This window comes from Mus caroli, chromosome 9 (assembly GCF_900094665.2).
Source record: "Mus caroli chromosome 9, CAROLI_EIJ_v1.1, whole genome shotgun sequence".
In the NCBI taxonomy this organism is placed as follows: Eukaryota; Metazoa; Chordata; class Mammalia; order Rodentia; family Muridae; genus Mus; species Mus caroli.
In genome coordinates, this window is record NC_034578.1 from 78,407,393 (window position 1) to 78,427,679 (window position 20,287).

General features: G+C 42.3%; 1 protein-coding gene across 2 annotated transcripts; it reads right to left on the minus strand.

The window, feature by feature from the left end:
* Window positions 1-14,250: 14,250 nt before the first annotated feature.
* Window positions 14,251-19,764, minus strand: Htr1b (5-hydroxytryptamine receptor 1B). 2 transcript variants are annotated; one of them, XM_029481132.1, is made up of 2 exons: window positions 19,618-19,764; window positions 14,251-18,817 (listed from the first exon to the last, which is right to left on the minus strand). In XM_029481132.1, exon 2 carries the CDS (start codon window positions 18,496-18,498, stop codon window positions 17,338-17,340), a length of 1,161 nt encoding a protein of 386 aa, XP_029336992.1. In that variant the 5' UTR covers window positions 18,499-18,817; window positions 19,618-19,764; the 3' UTR covers window positions 14,251-17,337. The 2 variants fall into 2 exon arrangements, with proteins under 2 accessions (XP_029336992.1, XP_029336993.1); XM_029481133.1 differs by having other exon boundaries at window positions 14,263-18,817; window positions 19,593-19,730.
* Window positions 19,765-20,287: the final 523 nt, after the last annotated feature.

Consider the following 20,287-nt stretch of genomic DNA (forward strand, 5'->3'; position numbering starts at 1 on the left):
GGTTTTTTCAGCTTATACTTCCACATTGCTGTTCATCACCAAAGGAAGTCAGGACTGGAATTTAAGTAAGTCAGGAAGCAGGAGATGATGCAGAGGTCATGGAGGGATGTTACTTACTGGCTTGCTTCCCCTGACTTGCTCAACTTGCTTTCTTATAGAACCCAAGACTACCAGCCCAGAGATGGCACCACCCACAAGGATCCCTCCCCACTTGATAGCTAATTGGGGAAATGTCTTACAGCTGGATCTAATGGAGGCATTTCCTCACCTGAATCTCCTTTCTCTATAATAAATCCAGGCTGTGTCAAGTTGACACAAAACCAGCCAGTACAGATACCACATACTAAATTTAAATCAGGATCAGATAACCATGTAAACAGTCCCATAACCCCTAAAGAAGTAGCAGCAGTCATTAAAAGTCTCCCAACCAAAAAAGCCCAGGATCAGATGGGTTTAGTTCAGAATTCTATCAGACTTTCAAAGAAAACCTGGATCCAGATCAAGAGGAGGCAACAAGACCTGACACTATTGCTATGGAACACTCACAAAAAGGGACCTATCATGAAAAGAGACCTATCTTGACTGCCCTCTGAAAGATCCAACAAGCAGCTGAAAGAGTCAGATACAGATATTTGCACCCAACCAAAGGACAGAAGCTGCTGACCCCTATGGTTGAATTAGGAGAAAGCTGGAAGAAGCTGTGGAGGAGGGCCACCCTGTAGGAGGATCAGCACTCTCAATTAACTTGAACCCCTGAGATCTCTCAAACACTGGACTACCAACCAGGCAGCATATACTAGCTGATATGAGGCCCCCAACACATATACAGCAGAGGACTACAAGTCTGAGTTTAGTCAGAGAAGATGCAACTAACCCTCAGGAGATTGGAATCTCCAGGGAGTTTAGAGGTCTGGTGCTGTGGGGATAGGGGCTGGACAACCTCCTGGAGACAGAGGGGCAGGAAGGAGGTATGGGATGTGGAACTGTCAGAGGGCAGACCTGGAGTGGAACAAAATCTGGAGTTTAAAATAAATAAATAAAATTTAAAAAGAAAAGAGAACCTAATACCAATACTCTTCAAACTATTCCACAGAATAGAAACAGAAGAAACACTACTTAATTCATTCTACGAAGTCACGATTATGCTTTTACCTAAAGCACTCAAAGACCCAACTCGAATGACCAAGAAGCACTTAAAGAAATGCTCAACATTCTTTGTCATCAGGAAAATACAAATAAAACAACCCTGAGATCTCACCTCACACCAGTCAAAATGGCTAAGAACAAAAAACTCAGGTGACAGTAGGTGCTGGCAAAGATGTGAAGAAAAAGAAACATTCCTCCATTGCTGGTGGGATTGCAAGCTGAAACAGCCACTCTGGAGGTTCATCAGACAATTGGAAATAGTACTACCTGAGGACCCAGCTATACCACTCCTGGGCATATACCCAAAAGATGTTCTAACATGTAATAAGGACACATGGTCCACTATGTTCATAGCAGCCATATTTCTTATAGCCAGAAGCTTTAAACAACCCAGATAATACTCAGCTATTAAAAATAATGACTTCATGAAATTTGAAGGTAAATGGATGGATCTAGAAAATATCATACTGAGTCAGGTAACTCAGTCTCAAAAGACAAACATGGTATGTCCTTACTGATAAGTGGATGGATATTAGACAGAGTGTGGAATACCCACAAAACAACTCATGGACTACATGAAGTTCAAAAGGAAAGAGGACCAAAGAGTGGATGCTTCAGTCCTACTTAGAATGAGGAACAAAATAAATAAGTGAAGTAGAGAGTGGGATGGACTTGGGAGGAAGAAAAGAAGGGGAAAGGAAAAAGAGGGCAAGAATTACGTGAGGGAAGAGATATACAGAAGGTCAGGAAATTGAACAGAGGTGTGTAGCAATAGGGAATGGAGAACTGGGGATATCAACCAGAAATTCCCAGACACCAGGAAAGCAAGACCTTTCCAGGACCCCACAGGGATGACATTAGCTGAAATACCCCCACAAAAAGGAGGGAGAACCTATTGAAATCATATCCAGAGGTTAGGCATAGCCCCTCCCCACCCCATTGAGGTATGAGGTCACCCACCCATCTCCAAAATTTTAACCCAGAATTGATCCTGTGTAAAGGAAATATAGGGACAAAGAATGAAGCAGAGACTGAAGGAAAGGCCATCCAGAGACAGCCCTACCTGGGGAATCCATTCCACATGCAAACATCAAGCCCAGAGACTATTGGGGATGCCAAGAAGTGCTTGCTGACAGGAGCCTGACATAGCTGTCTCCTGAGAGGTTCTGCCAGATCCTGACAAATACAGATTTGGATGTACACAGCCAAACGCTGGACTGAGCACAGGGTCCCCAATGGGAGAGTTAGAGCAAGGACTGTAGGAGCTGAAGGGCTTTGCAACCTCATAGGAAGAACAACAGTATCAACCAACCAGCTCCTCAAAGCTCCCAAGGACTAAACCCCCAACCAAAGAGTACACAGGGGGACACATGGCTCCAGGTGGATATGTAGCAAATGATAGCCTTGTTGGGCATCAATGGGAGGAGAGGCCCTTGGTCCTATGGAGGCTGAATGACCCAGGATAGGGGAATGCTAAGCCACTGAGGTAGGAGTGGATGTATGAGTGGAGGAGCACCCTCATGGAGGCAGAGGAGGAAAAGGATGGCTAGGGGGCTTGTGTAGGGGAAACTGGGAAGGGTAATAACATTTGAAATGTAAATAAAGAAAATAACCAATAAAAATGAAAAAATTAATTCTGTGTAAATATAAGTCACCTTTATAAAATCTTCAGTTTTTATAAAGAGAATGAGTGATCTATGGATGAAAAAATACCATGACCATACTCCCTGTGAGAAACCAGTGTCTTGTCATTCTGAGGGCAAAAAGGCATTTATATTGGTAATGAGTGATGAAGACTCTCACATACTAGAACACTGAATATCCCTAGCACGGAATTCTCTAGGTGGTAGCTGAGGAACCCTGTCACTATCTATAAAAGAATGCAACAATGTGATGTACAGAAAGTTCAGTCATAAATCCATGCAAAAACATCAGTAAGGTGCTGTGCTCAGTAGTAAGCTCCCGTCCGTTGTTTGTCTTGGAACAGGGGACTTAAGCATGAGGAAGCCACCCATCGTGTAATTAGAGCCGTTGACCTCTGCAGACTTCACTGGTGTAGTGGTAATCTGGTTGATTTTTTTACAGAGTTTGATTTCTTTTTCCTTTGCTCATGACATCAGTCATTGAGAAATAAGATGATAATTTGATTCTCAAACACTCATTTGGGAAAGTGGATGATAAATGAGGGGAGGCCACTACTTCTCCACAGCTCGTCCTTCCTCTCTTTCCCTTTCTTTCTTCTGTACCTGTGCTGCCTTCTCTTCCTGCAGCAACAAGAAACTATTTTGATATTGAAACAATAAAGCTCTCCATGATAATTTGATCTGTCTCAATCTTTCTGCTTTCCTTGATAATGCATTTACCCTAAAATCTCTCCTGTGGATATTTGCATGGCAACTTGGTATTTCTGCATAACACGGGACAGCTCTAAATGGTTGCAATGTGTGTCAGTCAGCACAGCAAACATTTCAGCAACCTCACAAGCCTCACAGCACTTGCTATTGAATGACGTCATCTTCCTATAAGTTGACACTTGTTGAAATTTTTGAGGCATTGAATGCATGAAACGAGAGGGAAAATAAAAATGTGTGCTTATTGAATATATGCAGTCAATCTGACATCTATATCTAAAATAATTATTCAGGTTACCGAAATTTGCTGCTGCTGCTATTGTGCTGGTAATGCCGGAATCATATGAAGAAAAAAAATCTAATCCTAACATAGAGGTGAAGCCTTTATTGACATAAATGCACCTGATTAAAATTGCTTAGACTTCTACTTGAATAAATACTTATTTTGCAAATGAACAACAGAAAATGTTTAGGGCAGCATCTTCATCTCAGTCTATACAAGGGCTTCTCTCAATAGAACACAAACTAGAAGCCTCCATCTTTCAAAGCAGAATAATGTCTTCTTCTGTAAGACTTTGTTGTACCTGCACAATAGGAACAGGGAACCTCCACCTACACAAGTCTCTGGTCCCCACCAGTTTCTTCTGCACTCCAATTCCTCTTGTGGGTCAGAGACTCAGTAGGAAATGTGAATGATCAGAGAGCCAAGGCAATTCCTTCCTTCAGATAAGAATTACCTTTCCACTAATGACCTTGACCCCAGAACAGTGGTTCTCAGCTTTCCTAATGCCATGACCCATAAAATACTTTTCATTGTGTTGTAATAACTCACAGACATAAAATTACTTTGTTGCTACTTACTAACTGTAATATTGCCACTACTATGAATTTTAATGTAAATATCTGATATGCAGGATACCTGAGTGTGAACACCTGTGAGAGGGTCCCTCAGCCCTGCAAAGGAGTTGAGATTCACAGGTTAAGATTCATTGTCCTAGAAGGTTGAAGTCACCACAATAAAACATTCCTTCAGAGTACTCAAGAATCTTCCTATGCACTCCTTACTGCCTCATTCCCTTAGAAACACAGTAGCCATCTCAGAAGAAAGCTGTAATCCCATGGAAGACTAAAATGTGAGTTAGTATTTAACAGATTTAATGACAACAAACCTGCAGCTATGAAAAAAAGCTTAGAGAGTAAAATGTCCTTTTAACATTGCTTTCTGGTGCTAAGAGGTACTTGCCTTTTAAGTAACTTGACCCTCAGCTGTGAACCTTCTTACAGAAAATCTTCTAAATGTATTAGTACATTTTCTCCTTGAGGAAGTTATGGCCTTTAATCTTTTCTGATGATTCAGCATCTCTTGATATCTTGGTTAGAGCAGATATTTAAGGAAGTAATTTTTTCTTTGTACTGTGTACTTAAAACTAAAAGGTTTTAATAAATGTACAGAGCATTATTATGCAAAATATAGCATTCATTCACTCACTCATTCTTCATTCATTCATTTGCGAAGTACTTATGGAATGCCTATCAAATATGCAAGACTATATCAGGCTTTGGGGTAGCATTGCAAGTGACACTAAAACTGGAGGACAGTGGTAGGTTAAACACCCTTTATCATATATGAGTCTTCTTGATGTTCTTCACCTTCCACTCGTTTCCCTACCATCACAGTCTACATAGTATTTGGCCAAATAACTTCAGTGACAATGTAGACCAAAAACTGGGCTGGGAACTAGCCCAGAGGGTAAAGTGCTTGCTGGTCAAACATTATGACTTTAACAATTATATCAAAACTGGGTTCAGAGATATACAGTGTCATTTTATACATACAATGTATGGGGATATAGAGATATTGGGGAAACAGATGCCAGTCAATTTACCTAAACAGCATGGCAAAGTCAGAGGGAGATTTTATATTAAAAAAAAATAAATAAAAGGGAGAATATAAAATGACATCAGACATACATGGACAAGTGGTCTGTCTTAAGGTTACTATTGCTGCGAAGAGACACCATGACCAAGACAACTTAAAGGAACCATGTAATTGGAGTTTTTCTTACAGTTTTAGAGGGTAAGTTGATGATCATTATGATGGGGAGCAGAAAGTAGGCAGGCAGGCAAGGTGGATGATTAGTAGTTGAGAGTTCACACACTGAGATACAACCAGGACACACAGAAAGAGAGAGAGAGATGGAGGTGGGGGGAGAAGAGAGAGAGGATTTGGGGAGAGCTAAGTAAAAATGGCATGGGGTTTTTGAGTCTGAAGTTCGGCCTCCAATAACACAGCCTCTCCAGCAAGGCCATGCCTCCTAATCCTTCCCAAACAGTTCCCCCAATTGTAGAATGTAGAACAAGCTTTCATCAACTATATGAGGGCTGTCCTTGGGGGTTTAGCTGGCCCATGGAGGCTACCATGTAGTTTTTAGAAACCCATGGATACCTCTTTAAAAATATCTCTATATTTTGTACAATTGAGCATCCTTTTATGCCTATGCAGAAAAAAAATATTTAGCAATCTGGATATTGCTACCAGTGATGTGGCATTAAAAAAAATGCCTGGAAAGGGGCCTGAGGAAAGTGGCTTAAATAGAAAAGTGGTGGGTGAACAAAAATGGAAACCTGAGATCAGATCATTGCATTCATGTAAGAAGTTAAGTATAGGGACCTCTTCCTCTATAACCCCAGGGATGGGGAGCAGAGGCAAGCAGATCCTAGAACTTGCTATTGTGAGCCCACTGTAGCCAAAACTTTGAGTGCCTGGTCCAATTACAGAATCTGTCCCTTTAAAGAGAAAAATAGATAAAGAAAGAAAGGGAACAATGATATTGGGAGGGCAATAAGTTGGGGGCTCCTGGAGTGATTTGGAGAGGGCAAATGTGAGTGTGACCAAGAAAGATCATATATGTGTGTGAGTTTTTAAAAAGAAACTTAAAATATATTTTAAATAAATATAAAATTTAAAAGGTAAAGAGTCATAGAGGGAAACTCCAGACATGAGATGCTGACCATTACATGTGTGTACGCATGCACATGTATGTATATAAATCATAAACCCACACATGGAAAGAAAGGAGAAAATGAAATGACTGGGCTACTTAAACAGAATTTCTGCTGTTTTCTACTTTGTCTTTGCTTCTGAGATTCTCAACAGTTTGTTGCTTTTTGTTTGTTTGTTTGCTTGCTTGCTTGCTTGCTTAGTTGCTTGTTTAGATTTCCCATTAAATGTCACTTTTTGATGCCCTAAAGTATATTTGAATGCTGAGAAGAGGGGGAGGGGGCAGAGAGATCTTGCCCCTGACATCTATAGCAGAACTAAAGATGTTAAATCTCTTAAAATACAGAAGACTGTCCTGCACTAATGAATGCTTTGATCAATTTTTCAACAGCACCAAGGTTGAGAAATCTTTATCTACATGAACCAAGCGGTTGATGTAATTTCTATAAGAAAAATCGGTCATGTTCACATTTGATATGACAGAGGCAGGAAAGAGATATACATCAATTTGATGCAAGTAAGTTCTGTTCTCCTTTTGCTTGAAAGAGAAGAAGGAAGAACTGAATTCTCACAGACATTAGTTTTATATTTACTGTGTATTTATCATTATCCTTCAAGGGAAAAACAGATTTTTGCAAAAAATAAGGATATAAAAACACTAATGCTATCTGTAAGGCCTGACTTTTGTTCATTTTTTATCTAAATAGGTCACAGACATCATTTCACAAAGGCAGGGTTATCTCCTTTGTGCAAGGAAATGAACCTGATCTGGCCAGTCCATCCCCCCCTGCTGCGCTCACCTACAGCAGTTGCTATAGCAAATATCTTAGTCTTATGAATATTGCTGAGTAACTAAAGCCATCAAAAATGAAAGCAGACTTGATTAAATGCACACTCTGTGACCTTTAAAATTATATTGTTGTCTCTGGGTAGGGCATTGAATTGCTGTGGGCAAATATTACTGCTTAATGTGCATTTGTTCCACCTAAGACAGCTTCTACAGCAATGCACAGTAACATGTGTGGCCAGAGTCATCTGCTCTGAGCATCCTGCTGGACAGTCACTTCAAATACACAGAGTATTCGGAGCTTATTGTACTATGTCTTGAGTAGACTGGCATATTGACAATCTCAAATTGGTTTTCTTACTCTAGACTTGAGAACTCATTTTATATATATACTCTAAAATGCAAGTATATCACTACTCCATAAAACTACAGAGAGATGAGGTCTCAAAGATACTGAAAATCATCTTCATCTTCACTCTCTCCATAGGTGCCTTCTGAAGCTGCCTTGCATCTGTACCTATCTACAAATCTGTTACAAACCATAAGCTATTGTTTCTTCACCTCTCATATTCAAAGCCCATGCCATTTTAATGTTCTGAGTACAAATAAACTCTAACATGAATAAAGTAACTTGTAAGAAGGCTGATGATTGGTCTACTGTGCTAAAACTTCAAGAACTGTTTGCAATTTAAAGACATTAAAAATGATATATCTTTAATTAATAAATATCAGCCAAAATTAGCAATTTTTTTCTTGAATCACAGCACATAAGCAATTTCCAAAAAGGGTCAATAAAACTGATATAATCTCACAAAGTTCTACACATCTCACTTACAAAAAATGGGATTTTAACCAGCATAGCAGTGAAACAGAGAAAACCAAACAGTGACCTCCTGAAGGCAGGGTAAAGAGAAGACCTGCTGAGAGCTGTTTTGTTCCAGGACTTTCTGTGGTGTCTGTCTACATAATAGTAATGTGGTCTTCTTGTTAGTCTTATAAGATAGATCCAGTAGTCCTGTTTATAGAGAAGACTGAAGTGATTAGAGATTAGATTACTCATTCTCAAACTCAAGTTACTAAGAAAAAAAAGCAGCCTAGGAGCTTCTGAGGGTAGAGGGAGAAGGAGACATGGGGCTTGGAAACACACCGGTAGGCAGAAGCAGCAATGATCAACCTTGCTTGCAACTGCCACACAAGCAGACCTACTTTGTATGCTGATTTTTAAAAAAATAAAGTAAATCCCCAAAAATAAAATGTTCTGCTGACTTCAAATGCCAATCAGCACCTGCTTTACTTTGTCTGAACAGCAGGAAACTGGCATTTCATGAATGCCTCATAAGCTCTGAGCACTTTGTGCTCCAAGGGTACTTGGTAGCTTATATGATCTTCACGGTTCTCACAAGCAGAGCAGGGCACTGCCATCCCTACATTTCCATAAGGAAACGAGTTTCAGAGGCTAAGGTCACTTTCAGTCTGGATTCTAATTACAAGTTCATTCTAATTCCTGTATCACGTGTCTTTCACATAAAACAAATGATGAGAATCGGATATACAATGGTCAGTATTTTGAGCAGAATTTCCTCCAAGCCAGAGAAGGCTGTCTGCCCATGCTCTTTCATTACTGCATTGCTCACTCCACAAGGAAAGCAGGTCTTCCTTTCATGTCTACTCTACACGTGTATTTCAAGTCTGCTTTATGAATACTGATATGTTTTTATAACAGGCATCTTTTGCCATTTGTGTAGTACTTTAGGATTTAGAGGGAGATCTACAGAGAAGGGAAACATAATTCACTTAAATCCTTTGACAAAGGAGCTGAATTAGTAAGTCACCCAACTGTAAAAAGAGAGGTGGGGGTGGGGAGAAAGAGAAAGGCGGGGGGGGGGGGGGGGGGAGGAGAGCACACAGTATTAAGCAAAAAAATAACTGCAGTATTTGAAAATAAGTTGTTCCTGTATTGACTTTTTCCTCAGAGATTTGACTTCATGTAAAAATAGACCAAAAGTCTTGGGTTGCCAAAGTCTGGAGAGATGTCTGTCAGTAACTTTCCATAGAGGGCCACACCTACTAGGACCTTACTCAAAGAGCACAAATGATTGTTGCAGGTTGCTATAGCTAGCGGTGATGGTCTCATTTTTAAGCATAATGGTTTGGGAAGGGTCAGTGGGCATCAAATGTGTACTGAGTTGTAGAGGTTGTAATCAGATACAAGATAAGACCAGAAATTTTGAGACCAAACTAAAAGGAAATCTATGTTAACTATATATAATATTGTAGTACAATTCATCCATAAATTCCATGTCTTCTTCTACTTTAATGCCTCAGAAAACACTTTCCTCGAACAAACAGACAAAATGGAACAGTTTACATTCCTGAACTGAATGCAAATTATCTAACTGGGGCCAAAATTATAATTCCCTAAATTGAATTACTGGATGGAATTGCTGTGATACCTACTTCATGACCGTAGTAATAGTATACTGATAGAAGCAATCCCATATCACAGCAGTACTGTCTGGACTGAGTAAGGTGGGGGCGGGGGGGCATTTAAGTCATTGCCCAGTGGTGGCAGTTCCTTCCCAAACTTTGAAAACAAAATTTCCAGAAATGCAGCTTTGCTGGAATCCAGCATGAAAGTCATAATTGTACACAAAGATGAGAGGCTGAGAACTGCATTGAGTAATTTGGAATAAAAATGTCCACTCACTGACAACACTGGTCTTTTTTTTTTCAATAACCCATAAACAATAACTCAATGATAACTTTCTGAAACATAGGTTCTTTGATTGTTATTTGGGGAATAAAAACTGGGAGAGACTTTCTGTGAAAAAATTGCAGAATCCAAATTTCTGTGAATATGTGTATATGTACATGTATGTATGTGTGAGTGTGTATGAGTGTGTTAGTATATGTGTGAGTGTATATGTCTGTGTATGTGAGTGACTGTGTATGCATGTGAGTGTGTTTGTTAGATATGAATATAGGAGGGAGATTATTTGAGAAGAAAAAAACCCAGCAGGAGGAGGAGGAGACAAAAGTGGGTAACAGCATAGTGAGGTTAGCAAAATACATGTAAAATACCTATGAAAATTTCATAATGAAATCCGTTGTTTTATATAAGTAACATATATCAGCCAAATAGGGCTAGCTTTAATACTCTTGTAGGATGTAAATATAAATGCTTACTTATTAACATAAATGCTTAAAAGTCTCTAAAACATAAAATAAGTAATTGTTTGTGTTAACCAAATATAAATATCTAAACAACATGTAAGTGTCCTCATGCCTCTGTATTAATAAAAAAACAATCCAATATACTGAGGGAAACAGACTGTGAAGGAAGCTGAGCCTTTTACTAGATATTAACAATTATTATTTTCTTTTTAAATTTGTTTTCTACCATCTCTACTTTTATTTTATTAATTTACTTCCTTTCTCATCTTCTTTTGAAGGCAAGTCTCTTAGTTAAAAATAGTGTAAAAACAAAGGGCTGTATTGAGGTCAGTCATGCTTTGCTGATTCATATGCAGGAGTGAACTGCCTGGTTTGGGGTAGATTGGAGACTTATAGCTTCAGTGGAAAACCTTTACTTCAGTGGAATCATTTAACATTTTCAGAAATTGAGATATGGGTGTCATGTGAGAGTGAGAGAGAGAGAGAGAGAGAGAGAGAGAGAGAAGGAAAACACAAAGACATAATTCTACATCTGCAAATTCTTTTGTTGTTTTTGTTTATGTTCATATGGAAAGGCTGGCTGATCCTCTACTTTCCTCTGTAACTAAGACAAGCTAGGTTTTCCTGCAGACCTCTATTATGCAGAGCAATTCCTGGGCTAGCATCATCAGACTTTCTTGGGCACACCAAGTCCTCTGCAGTCTGCTCTGCTGCTTCTTAACTCCTCGGGTGAGTCTTATGCCAGTTTAGTTTTGAGAAAAATACTTGTAAAAACTCAAAAGTCTTGTCTTTCCATTTAGCTCTAGGGTCTTTACAGGCACATAGCCTGTGTGTGCTAAGCCTTACATTTCGGGCAGTACAGACCTGTTGTTAGTGGGGCATAACTTTGGCCAGAGATGAGAGTTCTCTGGACAGAAGTTTCAAAATAATGTGTTAGGCTTGGTTTCAGTTATGTAATTCAATAGTAAGAAATGCAACCCCAGGTAAACCAGTTGTGGTGACACAGTCATAGTTCTCAACTGAAAACATTGGGATGTATACGTCATCAAAGGGATCTCATGTGGTCCCTTTGATCCCTTCCTACCATGTGATTACTTCAGCATAACAGTCTGTGGGAATGCCTAGAGGAGCAGGGCAAAACTGGGGGTGTTGGAGGATCTGAGAGAAAGGCACAGCTTGGGTAGAAAGATGAAGCCCTGTGATAACATTCACGCCCAGTACAGATAGCCAGCCCAGTGCTGAACCCACTAGGTGTTCAGCTAGTGAACCCTTGAATCACAGAGCAAGCTGCCACATCTGGGCTAAGAAGTAATTCATGCAGGAGGGTTTCAAACACCCTGGGCACCACTCCTTGACTAGGTAACAAGGTTTCTTACCATTTTCTGTCACAGTTGGCACATTACCAGCATGTTCCATACTCTTGAGCAAGAGTTATTCTGAAATCTGGTTATCCCAAAACAGGAGGAGACCAAGCAGAGGCCCATGTGTGGTGTGTTCCCACAGAGTCAAGGAGGAAGTGACTCATGGCTGCTTGCATCATTAAAGTAAGGCATGTGTAATATTTTAAAGGATTTATCATAAGTGAATCTCTCCATTGCCATCTGTTCAGTTTGGGTACAGGAAATATTACAAGCCCATTCTTAGATTGCCAGTTAACAGCTTTAAAAACATGCATCTTTTGTGGTGTGTGCAAATAAGCGGAGGAAGTGGATATTTTCCATTACAAATAATAATCAGAATATGGTTTAGTCACTCTCTTAGTCAATTGGTCCAATTACTACTATAATCCTAAAATGTATATGTTGCCTTTGAAACTTTAATGTGACACACAAATGTGTGAAATGGCACTTAGATAATTGCCCACTGCAGACAGTGCAGATGCTGAGGATGATAGCAGTGTTAATGAGCAGTGGCAGCGATGCTCACCTAGGATCTGTCTGCTTCTGTAAAAATTATCTTTCTGAAACAAAGAAAGGAAGGAAGGAAGGAAGGAAGGAAGAAAGAAAAAAGAAAGAAAGAAAAAAGAAAGAAAGAAAGAAAGAAAGAAAGAAAGAAAGAAAGAAAGAAAGAAAGAAAGAAAGAAAGAAAGAAAGAGGATAGGGANAGAAAGAAAGAAAGAAAGAAAGAAAGAAAGAAAGAAAGAAAGAAAGAAAGAGGATAGGGACGGAGGGAGGGAGGGAGGGAGGGAGGGAGGGAGGAAGGAAGGAAGGAAGGAAGGAAGGAAGGAAGGAAGGAAGGAAGGAAGGAAGGAAGGAAGGAAGATAGAAAGTGATAAAAAAATTCCAGTAGTGATAAATGTTCAAATAAAGAGTTTGGTTATTTTTAAATAAACGTGTTGTCTCCTAACTTCTGAGTTCATTCTGTGTCATATTAATAAAAGGCCACAATATTAAGACTAAATTAAGGAAATAACTGAGTATACGCACTTTGAGTGTGTTTAGAATAAATTGTCTGCCTGAGTTTGAAATTCTGAAAAATCTGCTACTTTTGAATCAGTGATGGAGGGAAAGGACTCTGTCTAGTCTCAGGGAGCTCAGTTTTCACTGAGCCTAGAGGAGTTAATGTCACTTGCAAATCACCCAGAAAGAACTGAGACAGCCTTGACTGGAAGCAGCAGCATTGGCTGACTGTTCAGAGGCATTCTGCCCCCTGGTGGACGGCCCAGGGTTGCACGCGCTTCGGTCCCTTCCCACTCCCTTCCCTTCTGAAAACTCCAGGACAAGCTCCAGTGGAAAGCTTTTTAACTCCTCCACATATATATGCATTTGGAGCAACAATTTCCTTTTATATAATATAAAAATTCTTGGCTTCCAAATCAGACCTTCAGAGCTAAAATAAAAATTCTACGCATCATTGTTGGTTGTGACTAAAAGAGGAAAAATGAGGTGATGGGAAGGGGGTGTGAATGTGTCCAGAGACTGTGGATTGGAGATGACAGCTGTTCATCTGTACAAGAGGGGAAAGAGGGCTTAAAGGGAATGAAAGAAAGCCGTCGGAAGGAAGCTGGATATCTCTAATTGACCCTCTTAGCTACCACAAACCATTTGGACTAGGAATCACCAGCCAAGAGTGGTGCTTGCAGAATCATTTCTAAGTTAGCCAAGATCTCCCCATTCCAGCTAGTTAAAACTTCCTCACTCTACACTCTCAGATAACCTTAATTTTCTACACTTCAATTAAAGTGCTTTCCGGTGAAGGAAGAACCTAGAAAAAATGACTAAGAAGAGGAAAGATTTCTGAATCCTTCTCCCCTTCCAAAGTCAACTCTTTTACTCAATATGTATAGGTTTTAAGTCTTTGCAACAACTTAAAACTAGATGGTATTTTGGAAAGAAAACTGCATACTCCACCATCTACATTTATCACTGAAACCTAGCATAGCTGGCTCCAGAAGTGACCTTTTCTGGTTAGCTCTTTAGATCACTCAACCTCCCCTGAGGCCAGAAACAGGTCTTCTTTCACTCACCTTCTCCTTTCTTTCTTTTTGTATTTTACTCACCACACAGGAACTTGGAATCTGAAGATTCCAGAACACTTAGGAGGATCTCCTTTTAAAATGCTGATCTCGAGAACATTTTGATAGTAAATGGGGCTTTCCTTCTTTACAGAGTCCAAAATCCCTTTCAAACTCTTCCTACACACATAAACTTAACTCCCCGAACCATGGCAACACAAGTCCATTCATCACCTTGCCAACTGTCATCTGTCCTCATGAAGACTCAAACTTCAAGGCAGATTCCCAAAATCAGGTAACCCAGTCTTCCCATAGTAATAGAACTACTACTAAACACTTTTTAGAACACAAAAAAGGACTTTTATTTCGTCATATACCTAAATTTATTTTCCAATTACACATTTTCTGAGAGGTGAAATACCAAAGGCAATTTCAGACACAGAACTTCAACAAATACACACAGTCTGAGACATTACTGCTTGAGTGAGCTAGAGTCCTCTCAGTGTTTCCTGCTTAAAGAAGGTAAAACTAAGATAATAGAGAGGAAGTGAACAATATTGTTCTATAGGAAATTTGTTGAATTCCTTAAACATTCATTCCATGGGTGCAGGGTCCTTTTTTTTTTTTAAAGGAAACTCTAAAGTTCCTACAAACACAAGACAATATTTGTAATTTTAGATGAGTATACATTCATATACTTGAGTGAAATTTTGTGCAATTAAACAATATGGAAAATGGTATTTGTTACCATAGTCAATGAAAATATAGTTTCATTTCTATGCAAGTTAAACATCTCCATCTCCCATTTTATGTTCTGCAAAAAAGACATGTGTCCAGTTTAAGAAACAAACTATGCTTATATGCAATAGGAACTGAAAAGGAGCTTAACAGTCCTAAATGCGTACCCCTGGGATGAATATACACCTTGCATATCATGTGCAATGCTGGACGATGATCCTAGATCTCTTATCACTACAAAGGTTTGCAAGCTTCTATTGGATACATGATGCCCCAAATTCAGTCAGTTCAGCCAAATACTCAAGCAATAATTAAGGTGGGTGATTTACAAAATGGCAAACAACCCATTTGACTAAATCGACCATGTTTATTAACATAATGACACAATCATTGTAGGTGCCCTATAAAGAAATCATTTTGCAAGTGGCTATTTGTTTCCATTAATTTTCCCCTAAGGCTCTTAGAAGTTGACTTAATTGCCTCTTAGGTCCCAAGAAAACACAGCTACACAAACAGAAGACCAACATATTAACAATATAAAAAACAAATGCATGCTCTATGTGCATTCCTCCATAGGAGAAATGTCACAAAGCACAAACAAAGAAGCTAGGGATCCAACAGAAGAAACTATAGATCCCAGTCTATAGGATTATCTAATGCCTAAGATTTCATCCTACTCCAGTGTCAGGTATAATGTTGGTTGAAATTCCCTTTTTTACCTACAGTACATGTGAACTTTTGAATAGCATCTTTTCAAGAGTCATTACCCAATGTGAAGGTCTGCACAGTAGGCAAGCAGTATAATTCAGCTCACTACATCTATTGTGTGATGATCTGGACTGGGCAGCTTCACACAGGGAGTGGATCCATTTTATAAAGACAACTTCCTTCTGCAGACAAAAAGTCTCCAGTGCAGACAGCCTCTGAAGCAAGGACTGTGTATCTTCTTTGGCATATTAAACATTCCACATACACATTTGTTCTTACAGTTAACCCTTCAGGACTGCTTCTTTTTATTAAGATAGTGCATTTTTTTTAATCTTCTAGGATGTGATTTTACTGTATTGTGTACCCCCTAAAGTGAATCCAAAATAACTAAGTGTTATTGAAACTTAGAAAAAGAGATACGCTTAAATTATTTCCAATGTTCTAGTCACTGAAGTGGCAGGTCACTAATATGTTTCCAAGGCTAGAAGGCTTGCAGTTTCCTGGTTGTTTAGTAAGCCTGAGGTTTGGTTCTATATAAGTTATAAAGAAAATAGGTTTGTTTTCAGGCTTTCTCGGCTTTTCTAAATTTCTAATGTGTAATCTTCCTAGATGCTCCTGCCCAAACTTTAATAGTAAGGACAAAACAAGCTGGAATCTCTCTCTCTCTCTCTCTCTCTCTCTCTCTCTCTCTCTCTCTCTCTCACACACACACACACACACACACACACACACACACGCTTTAATAGTATTGGGGACATTTTCAAGATTTCTGAACAGGGAAACCAGCTCTCTTGGTTACTTTATAAATTCACACACAAAGGAGTCACAGATGGGAGAGAGTGCAAATGATTATCAAAAATTGTCTCATGCAATTTTTAAGATTTTTTTTACAAGTCAAAATATACATCCTCCTATTTCCCCCTTCATTCCTTAATTATATAAGAAGTCGCTTGTGTTTCTTCAGTCTCCTCTGCGCAGCATGGAACTGGATAATGAAAAAGATACTCTCTTGTTAAGGAACCGTATACAACTCTAATCCACTTGAACTCTGACAGCTGCAGGTTGGGCTGAGCAGCCCAGCCTATCCTCCATCCGTGGGGATTTAAGTGTGTGAAATGACAGGAACGTGAGATTAGAAAACAAAGCAGCCTGCAGACTTTGGCACTAGCACACATCATGTTTTGAGTTGTTAAGAGCTGTAGATTGACGATCACTAAACAGGAATTAAAAAATTAGAAATCTGCAGAAAACAAACAATCTTAGGTGTTGATTCTGAGTATCACTCCCCTTCTCCCATGCCCACCCACCACCCCCATATAATTTTTGATTGTAATAAAAATAGAGATCTTAGCATCAGAATTTTGCTGTTAACTCTTCAAGGTTGCTCTGTGCCGTCCAAGCCACATTCAGTGTTTGAAGCACCAAATCCACAAGTTTCTCCGACCAAATTTAAATAAATAAATGAAGACTGAAGGATGCCAAAATGCTTTAAACTTAAGCTGTAACACAGAGTTCTCCCCAGAGCATAGGGTATTAATTGTCAAGTTCAAGTACTGCCAGGCTGTATGTAGAGGTGTCTCAGGCTTCAGACAACATCTACAAGTGCTACTGGCTTAGAGGGCAACAACATCCATGATACAAAACGGGGCAGGGATACCCATCCATCACCAGTGTTAAAAAGTTGCAGCCTTTTGTGTGAATGGCTGCTGGAGGATCTGTGCTGAGCCCGGACTTTGAGTGGAGGAAGCTAAGTTCCTCCGGTATGGAAGCTTTACAGTGGTTTGCGTTGTTCACGTTCCAGAGTGCTCTCTCAGAGAAGCCAGGCTTCTGCCGGGGCCTCTGAGGATCCATTGCCCTTGCCCAGGAGAGAGAGCCTTGCTTCCACCCAGTAACAGGGAAAGAAGATTTGACCTACCTGTGAAAAGACCCAACTTGGTCCCCAAAGGTCGCTTAGGCGACCCCCACTGCCATTGACAAGTCAACCTGCGCACTTAAAGCGTATCAGTTTGTGGAACGCTTGTTTGAAGTCCTCATTGGACATGGTGTAGATGATGGGGTTGATGAGGGAGTTAAGATAGCCTAGCCAATTGAAGAAGTCAAAAATGGCCATGTGAAACCAGCAGGCATCCTTGCAGATAGGCATCACCAGGGAGATGATGAAGAAGGGCAGCCAACACACAATGAATGCTCCTAAAATGATCCCTAGGGTCTTGGTGGCTTTGCGCTCCCTAGCGGCCATGAGTTTCTTCTTTTCCAGCAGGGCGTCTGAGACTCGCACTTTGACTTGGTTCACGTACACAGGAGACCCGGACTCACTGGGCACGTCCGGAGCCCGGGAGTTAATGGAGGTGACCGAGGATGTGGATCCCGGGGAGTCTGTTATCAACTGGGCTCGGGTCAAGCGCTTGCCGGTCTTGTTGGGTGTCTGTTTCAAAATCCGAGAGCGGGCTTCCACATAGATGCGGCCATAGAGGGCGATGAGGAGCAGGGTGGGTAAATAGAAAGCGCCCACCGTGGAGTAGACCGTGTAGAGGACGTGGTCGGTGTTCACAAAGCAGTCCAGCATCTCCTCCTCCGCTTTGGCCTGACGCCAGAAGAAGGGTGGCAACGAAATAGAGATGGAGAAGACCCACACCAGCACGATCATGATGGCCGCCCTTTTGGGAGTCCTTTTAGCAGAATATTCCACCGCATCAGTGATGGCCCAGTAGCGGTCCAGGGCGATGACACAGAGATGCATGATGGAAGCAGTGCAACAGGTGATATCCGACGACAGCCAGAAGTCGCAGACCACCTGGCCTAGTGTCCAGCGTCCAGTGACCGTGTACATGGTGCTGATGGGCATCACCAGGATGGACACGAGCAGGTCAGTGACTGCCAGAGAGGCGATCAGGTAGTTAGCCGGGGTGTGCAGCTTCCGGGTCCGATACACTGTAGCGATTACAAAGGCGTTGGAAAGCGTGGTGGCCAAGGTGATGAGCGCCAACAAAGCAACCAGCAGGACTTTCCAGGGCAAGGCGATGGAGTCCTGGTAAATGTAGCCGTCGGCGCTGCAGTTGTGGGAGAGGTTGGCGAGAGGTACCCCTGTCTGGGAGGCGGCGGGAGGCGGCGGGGCGCACTGAATACCCTGCTCCTCCATAGCTCTCCTCGTCCTGGCTGCGGAGCGCAGCTCTTGAACATGGAGCGGACCAGGGAAAGAACAGAGGACAGGAGGATCATGGAGACTATAGGCTCGTCTCCTTTGGCTAGCCAGTTCCGTGGGCTCCTCAGTAACTCCTCCGCCTGTGTTCTCAGCCCAAAGGAGAGGTCACAGGCGCGGCCACCAAGCCTGCGGGCGCGTCCCCTGCACTTCCAGTGCGCCAGGCGCTGCTGCCGCGACTGCTAGCTCCTCTCCACGCCCCGTCTTCGCCCGGGTGATTAAAGCACTGGCCCACCCAGTCCAGCTTCTCTCAGGTTCCCTGGAGGCAAACAGTGGAGAAGGACTAAGTATCGCTTGTAGAGGGGTCTCGGGTCTAGTGGGACCTCTTACCCCAATTGCTCAGGTCTCAGCTTCTCCTAACCCGGGCGCTCCGGAATCTGCAGACTCCGCCCGCAGGAGTTTGCTGGCTGTGCAGACCGAAGCTTGCAGGCCAGTGCAGAGTCCTGGGCTTGCATCCCCACCCCGTGCCCCCCACAAGCCCGGAGCTCCGCCACTTTCTTTGGCCGCCGCCTGACTTGGGGATTGTGAAGTCTGCGAGCCAGCCGCGCGGTGCCAGCAGCCTGAGCTCCGCACTCCCTCCCTTTTCACGCGCTGGCCACACCAGCGAGCTGCCCCGTGGAGACGCGGCCACCAGAGGGGAGACTCTGGGGCCCGAGCTGCGGCAGTTCGAGCCGCCCTGCAGCTGTCACCACCTCCAGGGTTCCAGCAGCGCCGCTGGGAGCCATGCCGCGGGGCACAAGGGGCTGGGGCACCTGGAGCCGCACACCGGGAGGGGGCAGGTGTCTGGGGGAGCGGGAGGAAACCGGTGTGCGCCAGCCCGGGAGCGGGGTGTGAGCCTCAGAGCCAGTGGGGCTCCTTTTATATTATCTGGGTCCAGCCTGGTCCGGCTGTGCAACTCGTGCAGTGCGGCGAGAGCAGACGCCGGCTGCAAAGCACCTTCCCTTCTGCTCTTCCCCCCCCCCTCCCTCCCTCCCTCCTTCTTTTCCTCCCGCCCAGATCCAGTCCCTGTTACAGAATCTCCCGCAGGGTCCTACCGCCCTCTCTCGCAGTTTTCTTCACCTTGTCCCTTCTCCCGACCCTGAAACTTGGAGTCGCCTTTCAAGCGGGGAATGGGTAATGGGACGTCCTGTTCTAGCCTCTGAGAGCTTTGAGCCTTTGCGCTCCTCAGTCAACCCACGCCCTTAGTCGCTGCCACAGACTTAGTGCGGGCGTCCGGGTCTAGGCTTCCGCCTACCACCACCTCCCTCTTTCCTGGTGGTTGGTGGTAGGTGGAGCAAGCGCCAATATCTGAACTCTCCCTTCTGGAATCTAACCCCACACCGAGGGCCACACCCAGTTTAGGAGGCGCCAGTGATGTTTCCTTAGAAGGAAGCAGCCAATATGTGCATGTTATACTTCATTCCTGTGGCTTTGAGACATCTTTGACTCTTAGTACATTAAAAACACAATTTCCCAATCTACATTTAGAAAATTGTGCTTGTCATTCAATCCTCCCCTTTAACTTTGTGAGTCAACGGGAGAGAAGCTGTCTGCAAGATGTAAAACAGTGTCATAAAGAGAAGCCTACTGTATGCGAAATTAAACCTTCCATCCAATCCTCCCGCCCCAGTGGCTCCGCAGATCAGCGCCCGACTTTTCAGTAAGAAGTTCTTCCACTCAGCCCTCCCAGAAAAGGAAAAATAAAGGGGTCTCTGAGCCATCACTACAGTCACCACTTTGTCTCCTTTGC